The sequence below is a fragment of the Brienomyrus brachyistius genome, unplaced genomic scaffold (genome assembly GCF_023856365.1).
Source record: "Brienomyrus brachyistius isolate T26 unplaced genomic scaffold, BBRACH_0.4 scaffold33, whole genome shotgun sequence".
In the NCBI taxonomy this organism is placed as follows: Eukaryota; Metazoa; Chordata; class Actinopteri; order Osteoglossiformes; family Mormyridae; genus Brienomyrus; species Brienomyrus brachyistius.
This window is the reverse complement of record NW_026042308.1, coordinates 948,133-964,663: the sequence shown is the minus strand read 5'-3', so window position 1 is coordinate 964,663 and position 16,531 is coordinate 948,133. Positions and strand designations below refer to the sequence as shown.

The 16,531-nt window shown below is 45.4% G+C and overlaps 1 protein-coding gene across 5 annotated transcripts in view; it reads right to left on the bottom strand.

Moving 5' to 3' along the window:
- The window catches only part of LOC125721464 (NACHT, LRR and PYD domains-containing protein 12-like), a 388,574-nt gene that overhangs the window by 26,251 nt on the left and 345,792 nt on the right, over positions 1 to 16,531 (bottom strand). Inside the window, exons 4-6 of one of the 5 annotated variants that reach the window (XM_048997387.1) lie at positions 4,519 to 4,582; positions 4,107 to 4,335; positions 1,634 to 3,476 (exon numbers count right to left, since the gene is read on the bottom strand). The exons of the other annotated variants lie outside the window; for them this stretch is intronic. Of the exons in view, the coding sequence (XP_048853344.1) occupies positions 1,634 to 3,476; positions 4,107 to 4,335; positions 4,519 to 4,582 (2,136 nt within the window). The remainder of the gene's footprint in view (positions 1 to 1,633; positions 3,477 to 4,106; positions 4,336 to 4,518; positions 4,583 to 16,531) is intronic. 5 annotated transcript variants of the gene reach the window in all.

Genomic DNA, 16,531 nt, shown 5'->3' with positions numbered 1-16,531 from the left:
TAGCCATATCTGCCGGAGCTTACATACTGCACTCACCTAACTGTTTGCACTGCCTCTAGTCTCCCCTACTTTGGCTAACTGCACATTTTATTTCCCCTAATCCCCCTGGGCTATGCTGCCTGGAGACCCCACATTTTCAAGATACCCTGCCTACCCTGCTGCCTGCGACGTCTCCACTACCTGTGACGTCCTTCTGGCCTGCTGCTGCCCCCTGGAGGATGGGCTCCCCCTTTGAGTCTGGTTAGGGTTAGGGCTTCCTCTGCTGCCCCCTGGAGGATGGGCTCCTCCTCTGAGTCTGGCTCCTCCCAAGCTTTCGTCTTTCTAGGGAGTTTTTCCTTGCCACTGTCCCCCCTGACTTGCTCACTGGGGGCTTTGGGCAGGGATGCTGTAATGTGCTTTGAGATGATATAATGTTGTGAAAATACACTATACAAATAAATCTGAACTGAACTGAAATTGCACTCAGTGTTTGGGGGGAGGACTCAAAATGATTGTTTATTGCGATATTTTTATACTAAATGACACATACACATTTTTTAACTTATCACCCAGCCCTAATCAACAATACACTAATTGGAAAGCTATCAGTCCTGTGAAATAGGCTTTTAGAAAAATGTTTGTTTGAATGATCTATGAATAATGATACTTCATTCACCCCCATGGGGAAATTGTCTTTTCGCCCCTCCCATCTTGCTCTCCAAGAGACACACAGACACATATACAGGTGAGAGGAAGTTTGGGGGTCGCAGCGCAGGATCGACCAGCATCCAGCACCCCTGCAGCTCAAGGACTCAGCGATGACATCACTCTGCCGGCCAAGAGATCTGAACCAGCGACCTTCCGCTCATGGACACAGAGTCCGAACCCAAAGAGTCACGCACCACACCCAGTATTTACAAAAATGCTTCCTACAGCATCCAGAACTGAAACAAATATGAGTGGTTTTCCCACTATTAGTGAAAACCGGACCATTCTGTATGATGTTGTATCTTTGGTTATTTGTTACACAAAGGATGGTCGTGGAAATCTTGTCTTTTTGTTTTTACTACATCACTACCTTCAGTTAATATAAACTAGATTAAAAAGGAACCTTGTTGATAAAAGAGGGGAAATAAATTACATGTATACATATTCATTTCATATTTTAAACAATGTTTATCTATCTCTGCCGGACTAGATGTGTCGTCACATCCTCAGCCAGGTGCAGCTGAGGCCAGCAGAGGGCGCCAGTGAGCAGCCAGAGACAGCAGTCATACAGAAGCTCCCAGCTCTGGGCTCCATCACATGAACACGCCTGCTGACAATAACACTCACATACCACTGATACACCCTGTGGATAAAGAGCCTTCACTGTTTCTATAGCAGGTTAGGATGCTGTGCTGTGATCAGAAGGCAGACTGGATGGGAATGGAAACGTAGTAACAAACAAAAAATGACATCACTACCTTCAGTCATTATAAAGTCTGTGGTCAGGATTAGCTACTGCTATACAAACAGCTATAGCTGTGATTATCAAAATAAAACCCACTTATTACTCCATGAGGAGAAATATATGATATATATTACACATTTCAAACAATATTCATGTATTACTGCCAGACCAGACATGATTTCCCATCCCCACGTCACTTACAGAGCCGTCCTGGAGTTCTTGACCACAGGCAGCAGCCTGCAGTGCTGTTTATCTGATCTGATGTATTTCTTCAGGTCAAACACATCCAGCTCCTCATCTGACATCAGCATCACAAAGGCCAGAGCTGAGTACTGTGCAGGTGAGAGGTCATCTGCTGAAATGTTTCCTGAATTCAGGTATCTTTGTACTTCTTCTACTAGAGAATTGTCACCCAGTTCAGTCAGACAGTGGAACAGGTTGATGGTCCTTTCTGGAGATAAATTCTTCTTTATTTTCTCCTTGATGTATTGGGCTGCTGTGATGGGCTGGCCCCCCATCCTGGGTTGTTCCCTGTCTCGTGCCCATGGCTTCTGGGATAGGCTCAGGACTTCCCACAACTCAGAAGGATAAGTGGTTTGGAAAATGGATGGACGGATGTATTGGGTTGTTTCCTTAATGGTATGTGAGCTGATTCTTGTCTGTCCCAGTAGCCTGTGTAACAGACTCTTACTGGAGTCTGTTGAGAGGCCCAGGAGGAAGCGGAGGTAGAGGTCCAAGTGTCCATTCTTGCTCTCTAATGCCTGATCCACTGCAGTGTTCAGCAGGTCAGCTGATGAGTTTGACAGAAACACATATAAAGCAGCGAAATACTCCTGGATGCTCAGATGCACAAAGCAGTACACCTTCTCCTGGTACAACCCATACTCCTCTTTAAAGACTTCTGTGCACACTCCAGAGTAAACTGAAGTTTCAGTGACATCAATGCCATTCTCTGTCAGGTCTTGTTCATAAAATATGAGATTGCCTTTCTCAAGGTTGTCAAAAGCCAGTTTACCGAGTTTTAAAAGGAATTCCTTGCTGTATTCCTTAAGCTCAGTTTCATGGTTTTTCATATACTTGTCATTTTTTAAACTTGTCTGAAAGATCAGGAAGTGTGTGTACATTTCAGTCAGAGTCTTTGGAATTTCTCCCCTGTCAGTCTCACTAAAAAGCCTCTTAAGCACAGTGGCTGAAATCCAGCAGAACACAGGTATGTGGCACATGATGAAGAGGCTCCTTGATGATTTCACATGTGTGATAATCCTGCTGGCCAAGCTCTGATCATTAAATCTCTTCCTGAAATACTCCTCCTTCTGAGCATCACTGAACCCTCGTATCTCTGTCACCTGGTGGACACACTCAGGAGGTATCTGATTGGCTGCTGCTGGCCTGGAGGTTATCCAGAGGAGAGCGGATGGGAGTAGATTCCCCTTAATGAGGTTAGTCAACAGCACATCCAGTGACGTTTTCTTTGTTACATCAAACCAGCTCTCATTGTTCTGAAAATCGAGAGTAAGGCGACACTCATCCAGACCATCAAAGATGAACAAGACTTTGTACCTAAACAGCTCAGTGGATTCAAATGATTTCAGTTCTGGGACAAAGTGGTGAAGCAGTTCAATCAGACTGTATTCACCCTTAATGAAATTCAGGTCCCGGAAAGGAAGAGCAAATATGAAGTGAACATCCTGGTTTGCTTTTCCTTCTGCCCAGTCGAGAATAAATTTCTGCACAGAGACTGTTTTCCCGATACCTGCCACCCCTTTAGTGAGTACAGTTCTGATAGGTGTCTCACGCCCACATAAGGGTTTAAATATATCATTGCACTTGACTGTAGTATCTTCTGTTCGCCTTTTCTTGGATGCTGTTTCAATCTGTCTCACTTCATGTTCATCATTGACTGCTCCAGTCCCACCTTCAGTTATGTAGAGTTCTGTGTAAATCTCACTGAGAAGTGTTGGCTGTCCTTCCTTAGCTTTCCCTTCAAATACACACTCAAATTGCTTCTTAAGTTTAACTTTGAATTCCTGTAGCATGAGCTGTCCTGAAAAGAAATGAGAGGAAAATGCACTAATTCTCACCGTGATCCTGACCAGTATGAGAGGAAGAATATTTTCCAAAAACACACTTTTTCACACATACATATCCAGATGTTTCCCTGTGACTGTGATTGTAAAACTGAAAGTTTTATCATGCGTATTTTACTGGAACACCGCATACAGGACCGTGAATAAGCCTTAGGCAGCCAAAGGAAATGTTTAAAGCCATTTATCTGGGTAGTAAGTGTATATCTGCTCAGAACCAAAAAAAACTACAAAACCCCTTTTCATTTCCCAAACCTCTCCTCAGCGGCACCACAGCCAGTCCATGTATTTGTTAAATTTCACCACCAGCTCACTTCATTAATTAATTAAAATAGTTTAAAACTCAATGAGATATTGATCAGTCACATGAGGTGTGTTGTGGTAAAGTATAAAAAATATGTGGATATACTGCACGATTTCTGCAAATATTAGGGTGATTTTGGGAGAGGTTCTGAAATGGCAAACACACTTTGACATACATATTATAGTAGTTCTACACCAACATGAAGACCATTTAAACATCCTTTTCTCTGGCTGCCTAAGACTTTTGCACAATATTGTACATCTACATAATGTTATAAAGCTCTTACTCTTCTCCAGCATGTCAGCAAGATCATTTTGCTTCATGGTCCTCAGGATGTACAGTGTGATCTTCAGAGCTACCTCTCTAACACTGGTCTTCTGCATCTGACCATCACTGTCCAGGTCATTGTCCTCCTCCAGCTGAGGCTCAGAGAATTCTGGGTAATTCTGATCTAGGTACCTCACAAACGTCTTCAGCTCGTCCTTTAGGAACTTCATGGCTTTTTCCTCTAGTGACTAAAATAAACAGTCACAGTTAATTATTGCTACTTACACCAAACCTTTTCAGAGTTTCACTTGTGAATCATAGTTTAAAACATATTTCCTTTAACATGATGAATTTCTTATTATACAGCTGTATAAAGTATAAGCTAATTCAAATAACAGCCAAGAAAATATATATCAGCAATAAATGCAAACCTTCAATATGGATGATAAACCCAATTTATCATGTCGATCTGAACTGCATTCTTCCATTTGGTTTCTGTGAATTAGGCAGAAACATAAAGACCTCAATTCATCTACACAAATGAAACAGAGAGACTGAAAAGTTCCCCATTAAAATTGCTGTTACTGCAGATAAAGAATAACATTGTGGTATATTACAACACCAATTCCAAAAAGTTGGGACATTGTGCAAATTGTAAATAAAAACAGAATGCAATGATATGGAAATCTCATAAACCTGTATTATATTCATAACAAAGTATAGAAAACATATCAAATGTTTAAACTGAGACATTTTGCTATATCATGAAAAATATTGGCTCATTTTGAATTTCATGACAGCAATATGTCTCAAAAATGTTGGGACGGGGGCAATAGGAGGCTGGAAAAGTTAGTCGTACAAAAACCTAACAGCTGGAGGAACAATTTGAAAATAATTAGGTCAATTGGCAACAGGTGAGTAACATGACTGGGTATAAAAAGAGCATCTTAGAGTTGCAGTGTCTCTCTGAAGTAAAGATGGGCAGAGGGTCACAATCCCCCTAATACTGCACTGACAAATAGTGGAGCAATTTCAGAAAGAAGTTCCTCAGTATAAAACTGCAAAGAAGTTGAATATTTCATCATCTACAGCACATAATGTAATCAAATTATTCTGAGAATCTAGAGAAATCTCTGTGAAAAACCAGACTAGATGCCTGTGATATTTTGGCCCTTAGGCAGCACTGCATCACAAACAGGCATGATTCTGTAATGGAATCACTAAATAGGCTCAGGAATATTTCCCACAAACATTGTCAGTGAACACAATTCGCGCTGCCATGCACAGATGCCAGTTAAAACTCCATCATTCAAAGAAGAAGCCGTATATGAAGATGATCCAGAATCACTGACGTCGTCTCTGGGCCAAAGCTCATTTAAAATGGACTGCGGCTGAGTGGAAAACTGTTCTGTGGTCAGTCGAACCTAAATTTGAAATTCTTTTTGGAAACCAGGGACACCATGTCATCCGGACTAAAGAGGAGAAGGACCACCCAGCGTGTTATCAGCACTCAGTTCAAAAGCCAGCATCTCTGATGGTGTGGGGGTGCATTAGTACATATGGCAGGGGCAGCCTGCATATCTGGAAAGGCACCATCAATGCTGAAAGGTATATCCAGGTCCTACAGCAACAGATGCTCCCATCCAGGCGACGTCTCTTTCAGTGAAGACCTTGCATTTTCCCACATGACAATGCCAAACCACACACTGCATCAATTACAATATGATGGATTCGTAGAAGGGTCTGGGTACTGAACTGGCCTGCCAGCGGTCCAGATCTTTCAGTCATTGAGAACCTTTGGTGCATCATAAAATGATAAATATGACACAGAAGATCTAGGACAGTTGAACAACTAGAATCCTGTATCAGACAAGAATGGGACAACAATATATGGAATATTATTTAGCACTATATAACGTAGAATACAAGTATTATGATATTAAAAAAGTATGCCAAATATCCATGATGTAATCATTACAATGTAAACATTATAATGTAATCAACACAATGAAATCAACTGAGTATGTATTTCGACCTTTTGTTAGTCTGAGATTCTGTTAGCTACTTTATGTTAGTCCTGAATCTATGAATATTCACTTTTATTAGTGTATATTTTATCACAATGCTAAAGGACAAATATATTATCAACCTTTTAGTTAGACAATGTGTAAAAGGCTGAAACTGCCTAGGTTTACTACTGAAGGAAGGGATTCGCCTGAGTTCCCCAGAAGTTCACGGCTGAGCATTTTTAAAAAACCAAGTGGAGCTGCTCGCGCCACCATTATGTTCAGCCGAGAGACCAAACGGTAAAAGAAATGATGGACAAACTTGTCACCTAGGGGTGTGGATTAAGGGAAAAACAATTATTGTGAATGGCTGAAGGAATGATGATGCTTAAGTGACGAGATATTGTTAAATGATAAGAACTTATATAAAAATTGGTGTAAAACAGTACTGGACACACTTTTACGTGTCCAGCCTTGGTTGTAACTTCATTGTTGCAATAAAGACTGAATTCTGAATACTGCACAAGCGGACTTCTGATTTGGCAGGGAAGGAGAAAAAACCACGACATAAATTGGCGTCACGAACAGGATCGGAGAAGAGACCTGGGGAGGCGACCACCTGGCGGAGAACCGGGAGACACCCGTCTGCATTTAAGCGGCGCGCCCTAAACATAGGTAAGGAAAGGTTTTTATTATTGTTTAATAGAATAGGGAAATAGAATAAGGAGACGGAGACGGGGGTGTCTCGGGGACATACGCCGCCAGGCAGAGCCTCCCGGTAAGGGTACTCGCCGATTAAAAGAACTAAAGATAAGAGAGCTGTTTGTGCAGTGTCCAGTGGGCCCAGTGTGTGTGTGATGTGAGAGAAATCCCTAACGGAAGGGTCACGTGTGGATGTTCCCTCAGAGATAAGCGCCACGGAAAGGGAAAGTTGACCCTGAGGGCTTGATATACTGTTGCGAGGCGTAGAGGCCTTGAAGGTTTAATAAGTGATTTAAAGGTATTGCCCTGAGAGAGGGCCAGTGTTTGTGCTGCAGGTTCTTGAATTAGTGTGAGTCAGAGACATCGCCCTAAGAGGGGGGGGTCTCCCTGTTCTGATAAAGTAAAGGTTGGGTTGCCCTAAGGGAGGGGCCCGTGTGTTTCAAGTTGTGGGGGAAAAGTGCTGTTATGTCGTGATGCAAAGATATTGCTAAGTTGCTAAGGAATTGTTTCAAGCAAAGGTTATGTTGTGTTGCAAATAAAATATTGGTAAAGTAATAAGGCCAGAGAGAGCCTAAGTATTAGAAGTTGTGGGGATTTTAAAGGTCTGCTGGATCAGACTGGTTATGTTATGCAGAAGTGGGGAAAGTGATCATATATGCAATTTTGGGTTGAATCAGAGAAAAAGCACATATATTTTTGACGGATAAGTTGAGTGATAAGGTGTATAAAGCAGAAATAAGTACCCCAGAGGTAAAACCGCTTAGGAGACTAAAATTTTAAAAAAAGCACATCTTTGTGAGAGAACAACAGGTCATAGACAAGGGGTTTCGTGACTTTCCATGGAATTAGGGAGTTTAACAGAGAAAGTGTGAGGAGGCTCGTGTGCACAGTGGACAGACAAACGTAAATCAGGCTGATAAAAAGGAGAGAAGGGAAGTTTTTGAGGATCTAGCACAAGGGAAGCTTTGGTATATGTGTGCCCGTAGATAATTGGGTGCAACGTTAGGAGTAAGTAGAAAATAATTTAGAGTCAGTGACACTTTAAGGTGAAGTAGGTTCAGTCAGGGAGAAAATTCTTATTAAGGAAAAGAAAGGAAAACAATAGAACACGGGTTGGCTGTGAGGAAATTTGCTAATTTTTATACCAGACAGGAAAACAGCCCAAGTGACAGTAGAGTGGAGGAAAGCAGTAAAATGAAGGGCCCAGTAAAGGCAGCAGACACACCAGTACAGCAGCTGGGGAGGGAGCACCCCCTGCTTAAAACAAAGATAGAAAAGATGTCTAAAAAGTGGGAGAATAAAACAAAGGCTCTGGTAACTAAGTGGCCTAAAGGGGGCACATGGGGTGTAGCAGTGAGGAGATGGAGACTCTGATAAAGTATCATAAGGCTAATAAGAACACAGAAAGGCGTAAAAAGAAAAGGCGTAAGGAACTGGAAGTTCTGAGGTTGTTTAAAGTAAAGGGAGAGACCTGGAGAAGGGACCAGAAAGCAATGAGAAAGGCATTAAGTGAGAAAGAAGAGACGAGGCAGGAAGAAATATGGCCACCGTCTTATCAAAGTCAGTACCCGTTAGTGGAAGCCCCACCTCCTTCATACAGGGGTCAGTTTCCAGTAATAGAGGGGAAGGTAGAATTCGAAGGTGAGGTGACACAGACGGAGGAAGCAGGAAGGGAGCAGAAAGGAACGGCAGGTTGTTTAGATGGATACAGGGAAGTGAGTGCATTGCTGCGGCAGGCCGTGGAGGAGGGACTGCGAGGAAGTGAGCTAATAACAGAAGGTCAGCTATGTGGATCTGAGAAAAAGGGAAGTGCTAAAAAGGTGGGGTACGGAGTAAGTAGTGGTAGTGATGCAGAAGGGCTGATGCACCTGCTGGACACCCCTAACCCTCCATCTAAAGGATGGAGTCAGTTTCAGGAGAAGGAGACAGAAACAGAAAGTGAGGAAGGGGTAGAGGATAGAGTAGTGAGAAGCAGGAGGGCTGTAAGGCCCCCGCCAGGTGCACTCCGATGCTTCCGTTGATGGTGAAAGGAGCACAGACACAGTATGTGCCGTGGGCAGGACAGGATCTGGAGGGCCTGCTTCTCAGACTCCCAGTTCTGGCAGAAGGGGCCGGAAAGTGGATAAAAGCATTAGAGGAGGAAACTATGGGTCGGCTCCTGGCGATAGGGGACATAAAGGCAGTTATGGCTCGCGCTTTGGGGGTGGACGCAATGGAGAGACTGCTGCGAAGCAGTGGCCTGGCAGCGGCGACAGGGACTCCTGTGAATGATGCATGTCCCTTTGACGGTTACCGTGCTAACCTCTGGCACCAGCTGCGATTAATGTTTCCTCCACGGCTGAGTGTGGTTGAAATGAAGGGGGGAGCCCATAAAGGAGGGGGAGAGCCCAGCTGCCTATCTGCAAGCTCAAGAAAAACGGTGGCGCACTGAGACAGAGCAGGACCTGCAGAATCCGGCATTCAGAGGTCTGTACCGGAGGGCACTGCAGGACGCGCTCCCTAAGCCAGTGAGAAGCAGGCTAAGGCAAGTTGTGGGACTTATTACTATGCCTGAGGAGCAGTACCGTGAGCAGCTGATTCACGCTATTGACTTGTACAGAGAGGAGGAGGACTCTGCTAAAGAGCGTGAGAGGGAGCTGACAAAGAAACTGAATCAGATGCAGCTGGAGGAGCTGACCGCTAAAAAGAAAAAAAGTCCAGGCACCAGTGGTCTCTCCGGACCCCAGCCCCCGGGGGCAGCCTGTGGACAGCCGACAGTCTCCTGTCGCTGGGGCCCCTCAGAACACTAATTGGCCTTCGGCCCCTGATTAGAATAGATATGATAGGTGGGGGGGTGACCAGAGAGCACCTGATTTCCCACAAATTAGACAATCCCAGTCTGTGGGAAGACTGGGGAACAGGCCACTTCAGCTGGTGTGCTGGAACTGTAACCAGCCCGGACACACCTCTAGAGTCTGCCCAAATCCACCCTTTCAGGGGGTGAGCCCGAGACACCCTATGGGCCCGGTTAATCCAGGAGGCTCTGTAGGTCCAATGCCAAATAGAGGCAGGGGTGGCAATCCGCAGTTGCAGAATAACAGACCACGGGGTCCGATCAACCCGTGGGCCCAGAGACGTTTATTTTAGGGGTGCCCAGAGAATCCTAAAGGGGGACCTCAGATGCCAATGTTGAGTAAGGGGTCTGAGGCTGAGCCGATGCTGCAGGTTCAAATAAATGGCAAAGTAATTCCAATGATGATAGACACTGGAGCCACCTACACTTGTGTAGGACTAAAAGATGCCAGTCATATCCCCCAGTCCGCTGAGAAGGTCAGGACCATAGGATTCTCGGGACAAGTGCAGCATATTCCAAAATCTGCTCCAGTGGAGATTAAGATAGGGGACAAAAATGTAAATATGCCCATACTAATATCAGAGCACACCTCAGTGAATTTGTTAGGCAGAGATGCTTTGTGTAAGCTGCAGATAGACATAAAATGTACAGAGGGGGGTGTAGAGGTGCTCAGTGGACAGTACAGCCTTATGCGACAAAATTTGTTGTTCCATAGAGGGTAGTATAGTTTATATGGGATTGAAGATGTTACTGGAAAAATTTGGGAAATTTTAGAACAGTGGAGCCCATTTATACAGGAACAATATAGCAATAGGTTAAATTGGACACAGGACAAACATATTTGTTTGTTGTGATGGGGAAAATTCAGTGATCCTGAAGTAAAGGGTGAGTGGGATCAGCTCATAAAGTCTCTGCCTGGCCGGGAGAAAGAAAGGATGTGCATGATAACAGACGGGATAATATTAGGCCCTGAGGGAGTAGCCATTCCGATACGGAAAACGGGAATAGTGGGAGAATGGTACAACATACCAGACACGGAGCCCCACATAGCGATGGCTTTTAATCAGTCCATGCTGGATCTGGGAGAAATGATGCAGCGAGCAAAGCAGGTGGTTTGGGTGCCGACGGTGCGTGAAGGCGTGCAGGCAGCGGCAGGAGAGAAGATGTTAAGGATTCAGTGGAGTGCAAAGGTTGTAGGTGATTTGAAGTTAGACAACAGAGATTCGTGGCTGTGGAGCATGATTGGAGTACAGTGTGATGCAAAAGAAAGTACAGAGGAATGTTGGCAGGAAATGGAAAGAGAAGTGCCTGAGGAGGTGTGGACTGCTCATGATACAGATGTAGGCCTAGTAAATTCAGCTAGCCCAGTGGAAATTTATCTTAAACCAGGGTGCACACCACCCTGGAAAAACCAGTATCCCTTGAAACCTGAGGCCGAGGAAGGTATAAGGGAAACGATAGAGGGATTACTGGATGCAAATTGCAGCAGCTAATGGTAGGCACCAACACCCCCCTCTTGCCTGTGCCAAAGGCAGGAGGTGAAAAGTGGAGGCTGGTACATGATTTGCATGCAGTAAATGAGGTAGTGGAGGATCAGACAGCAGAAGTTCCCAATCCACACACTCTGTTGACAAATGTGCCGCCCAATGCAAAATGGTTTACAGTTGTGGATTTGTGTTCAGCGTTTTTCAGTGTGCCCCTTGCAGAACAGTCACAGTTTCTGTTTGCTTTCACCTACAGGGGTCAGCAGTATACCTACACGAGGATGCCACAGGGATTTAAGCATTTGCCGCATGTTTTTAATCAGGTGCTTAAGGCAGACTTAGATGGACTGAATTTAAAAAGTACAGTGATACAGTATGTGGATGATCTATTGTTGTGTCCTGAAACGCTGGCAGACTGCCACCAGGACTCAGTGCAGTTGCTGAAGGTGTTGGCGAAAGGGGCCCATAAGGTGTCCAAGGCCAAGTTGCAGTACTGCCAAGAGCAGGTTACGTACTTGGGGCGTGAGATCAGCCACGGGAGGAAAGCTATAGCAGCAGAACAGCTAAAGGGGATCACTAAGGCTCCGAAGCCCATGACTGTGTCACAGATGCTGACTTTTTTAGGGATGACAGGATTCAGCATGGACTGGATTGAGGACTATGCTGTGAAGGTGGCATCGTTGCGGGCACTGATAAAGGAGGAGGGCCACACTAATTTGAAGGCCTCCTTAATTTGGACAAATGAGGCCTCAGTAGCATTTGAATCTATCAAGCAGGAGCTACAGAATGCACCTGCTCTGGGCCTCCCAGATTACACCAAGCCGTTTTATCTGTATGTCGGGAACAGGAAGGACGGCTTTGGGACAGCCCTGCTCACTCAGGACTTGTGTCCTGGCAGACGGAAGCAGCCATTGGCATACTACAGCATGAAGCTGGACAATGTGGCTCAGGGATACCCACCCTGTTTCCAGGCAGTGGTGGCTGCCTATTTAGGCTATGAAAAGGCAACTGCCATCACAATGGGTTATCCTGTGACAATTTATACTTCACATAACGTGGTGGACCTTATTGACAAAGGCAAATTTGTGTTGACCCCAGCGAGGCAGTTAGCGTACTTTGCATTTCTCTCTTACCCGGATGTGACAATAAAGCGCTGCACTACAGTAAACCCTGCAGACAGCATTCCCCTGGAGGATGAGGGGCAGCCACATGAGTGTGTGGCAGAGTCTTTGGTTTACACTAAACTGAGACCAGACTTGGAGAGTTCTCCCACTGAAAATAGCGAGATGGTGTTGTTTGTGGATGGCTCATGTTGGAGAGATGGGGATGCCTTGAAGGCTGGGTTTTCTGTAGTTCAGGCACAGGGTGATGATTTTCACACTCTCGTTTCAGAGCCAGCGGCACAACCGTGTTCCGCTCAATTAGCGGAGCTAAAGGCTTTGACTGAAGCGTGCCAGCGAGGACAACATAAGACGGTTACAATCTACACAGACTCTGCATACGCACACGATGTATGCCATCTGTTTGGAGCAGTCTGGAAGCAAAGGGGGTTTCGCAAAAGTGACGGCTCCCCCATTCAGCATTATAATCAGATTTTGGAGTTGCTACATGCAATGATGCATCCTAAGCATTTGGCTATTATAAGTGTCAAGCCCACCGCAAAGGTCGTGATTTTGTTATTCGAGGGAATGCGGCCTCTGATGCAGCAGCCAGGGCGGCTGCGCAGGTCAGGACTGCTCATCTTTTGCCTATGGTGACTATAGAGCTGGACCTTACTGTTTCTGATCTGGTGGCCCTGCAGGAGCGTGCGGGCCCCTATGAGGCCTCTGTCTGGCTAAAAAGGGGGGCCTCTAAGGATGCTAATGGTCTGTATCGCAACCATGAGGGACTTTTGGCCACACCTCTGTCTCTGGTGAACATTTTGATAACGGATGCGCATGGTCTTGACCATTGTGCAAGGGGGGAGGTGTTACGGAAAATTACACGACAAGGTTTCTGGGCACCTCAGATGCAAGCAATGGTGGATGCAAGGTTGTCCGAATGTGAGGTGTGCATTAAGAACAATGTACGCAAAGCAATCACGGCCCCAATAGGGCACATTCCAGTGCCTGAGGGACCGTTCAGACACTTGGTGATGGACTATGTGGACATGGGAAAAACAGCATATGGAAAGCGATATATGCCTGTGATTGTGGACAGGTTCAGCAGATGGGTGGAGGCAATACCATCCAAGGACATGGGGGCGATGACAGTGGTGAAATTCCTGATCAGAGAGGTGATTCCGAGGTTTGGGATACCAACTGAAATAAGCTCTGATAATGGAGCTGCCTTTGTGGGGAAAGTTACTAAGTTAGTGCTTCAACAGCTGAGAATAAAACAAAGGTTGGGATGTGTGTATCACCCTCAGTAGCAGGGCATGGTGGAGAGAGTGAATGGCACACTTAAGCAGAAACTGAATAAGATTTGCGCCATCACGAAAATGAACTGGGTGGATGCACTGCCAACAGCCTTGATGGCGTATCGGATGGAAACGCACAGGGTGACGCATTTGTCTCCGCATGAAATGCTGACAGGGAGACCAATGCCTGGATCGACTTGGAGGGGGCGTATAAGGGACCCAGCTTAGATCAGCTGGGGGATGAATTAAAGTTGTACATGAGGACTTTAACCAAAATACACAAAGCTATTTCCAAACAGGAAAAGGAGAAAGCACAGAAAGAAGACACAGACCGGGAGGAGCCAGTCATCTTTCCAGGAGATTAAGTTTACCTGCGAGTGTTCCAGCGAAAGTGGCACGAGCCCCGACGAGAGGGACCCTTCAAGGTGATACGAGCCACAGCAACAGCGGTACAGGTAGAAGGGAGTAACACGTGGTATCATTTGAACCACTGCACTAGAGTACTGCACGAAAGGCAGATAGTCACTGGAAACAACACAGAGGATGCAGCTGCCCTTGACTCAGATGGACCTGATGGAGCTCCCAGAGGAGCTCCACAGCTTGGGATGGAGCCAGTTTCAGGTTCAGAACAGACTGAGGGTCAAGAGGGAGCGTCGCAAGCAGACCAGCCACTCCAGACAGGACAGGATGCTGTGGGTTCTGGTAGGGCTGACAGTGATGATATTGGTGATGCTAATGATATATCAGGCCCTTCAGGTCTGGGGGCACAGCAGGACCACAGGTCAGGTGAGTTCAGAACAATTGACTTCACTGACTCAGCCTTGTCCTTTGATGCTGAATAACCTCTCAGATAACAATGAGCGAAAGCGGAGAGAAATAGGGAGGAGATATGGGAGTGAGGAGAGTGAGCAAATTGTAGAATATACCCAGGATGAAATAGACCTGGATGGATTAGCAAAACGTACACTTGGAAATTGGTGGTATAAATGGGCTAAGTATACCGCCACTTCATTAGGGCAGGAAGGTTGTGTGTTGTGTGCAGGTCCTGACCCTTCAGTTAGAGTAGTCCCGTTCCCATACACTAATAAACGGTGTGAAGAATGGGAAATGGAGAGGATTATGAGATTCTGGAAGAGTCTATGTCAGGAGGGGCAGGCTCCTGAGAAAGACTGCAGACCCATATCTAATCAGTCAGAGCGCATACCATACTGCCCATATCAGTGTCTGATATATCAGGGAAATACTAAATATGCTTACAGGGTGGAAAAGCATTGTGGGCAGTTTAAGCCCTGGGAAGGGGGACAGCAAGATATTATGGTGAACAAATTGAGTTTTTTCAAGGGACTTATTTATGAGTGTTTTACAAATGATGGGCCAGAGGAGGTAGGCATCTTCTGGGGAATCTGTGGAACTGTTTGGGATGTGAAAGGTCCCCGATTACAGAACGGAGAACTATCACGTGTTCTGCTGGATGTGTTAGAAAATCAGTGTGTGCCCCTGGCAGATGTGTGGTGGCTGTGTGGTAAGGAGGGGGGATTGAGGCCTACTCTTCCCTATAATTGGGGAGGCCTCTGCGGTAGGGTAATGTTAGCCAGCCAGGTGGATATATACTCTAGAAGATGACCATCGAGGTCCCGCAGATTTCTTGCAAATTACGAGAAGGATCCCAATGTATATATAGATGCGATTGGCCAGCCGAGGGGCATTCCAGAGAAATATAAGGCGAGAAGTGAGATAGCTGCTGGTTTCGAATCGATAGTAATTTGGCCTACTGTTAACAAAAATGTGGAATGGATAAATTATTTGTACTATAATCAGCGGTTTACCAACTATACTCAGGAGGCACTCGCATCTCTGGGGGAGCAGCTTCAGCCCACCAGTCTGATGACCTGGCAGAACAGGATAGCCCTGGATTGGCTCCTGGCAGAAAAAGGGGGAGTGTGTGTGCTGTTCGGGGATCAGTGCTGTACGTTTATTCCTAATAATACAGCCCCTGATTAGGACAGACTGCCCATTATAATAGTCTGCAATGTTATTAGGTAACCTTTTACTTATCTTTGTATTACATATATATGTTTTTGTATTGGGTTTGTAATAGATTTTGTAGTCCTGCTGTATATGCAATATATCCAGGGGAGGTCATTGTATGGCGATGCTCCCCTCCCTTTCCTGATGTACCCCCTGTGCTGCTGTTGGTTGACTCTCAGTGTTAGTAGTTTGTGAGCCATGCCTGCCATGGACCCCGAAGGGGGGCCGCGCCTTTTAAAAAAAGCCTAACCTTTTTTAACTCAAGATCTACTTTTCAAGTGGCCAGTGTGCTGAGATCTACCAGTTCAAATAGAGAGCCACAGCTATTACTCTTTTACTCTATTATTACTCTAGCTATTGCCTTTCTGCATAGTTAACACGCACATAGCAAATTCAGACAAATCCAGGTAATTCTCCAAATAGAAAAGGTGTAAATAAATGTATTTCTCTACCTTAGTGGGACCGCTGGCACTGGGAAGATGCAGCTGGATACAAACTGACTGCTGTGCTGCTGACTGACTTTTCAGTTCTCGCACTTTTCGGCTGTGTGTGGCTGTTTTAGCAGGGAACTCGGTCTCGTAGCTTTTGTGCATCATTTTGAAATGCCGCTCCAAACTGCCCTTCTTCGGTAAAATCACACTCGCATTATATAAGACATATGGACTTTCAATTTGAGTAAACAAAACAATAACCTCTTCCCACTCTGAATGAAAATGATATGTTATGATCTTTTGGCTTCTGACGTGTTTGCGTGCTAAATGTTTACAGTACAGTCGACTGGTCCTACTGTATTACAGAATACTAACTGCTTCAGGGATCATTGTTTGTCTGTCAGCCAGAAGCAGTGAGGAAAAACACACACACAGCTGTCCATGAACTCAAGTGCTGGTGATGCTGCCTCAAACCTTCAGAACGTTCTTATCCCATTAGGATGTGATGGGGATGTGCTGACCGGGGACAGGGGGAAGCGTGAGAGTGGGTGGGAAGGGGAGC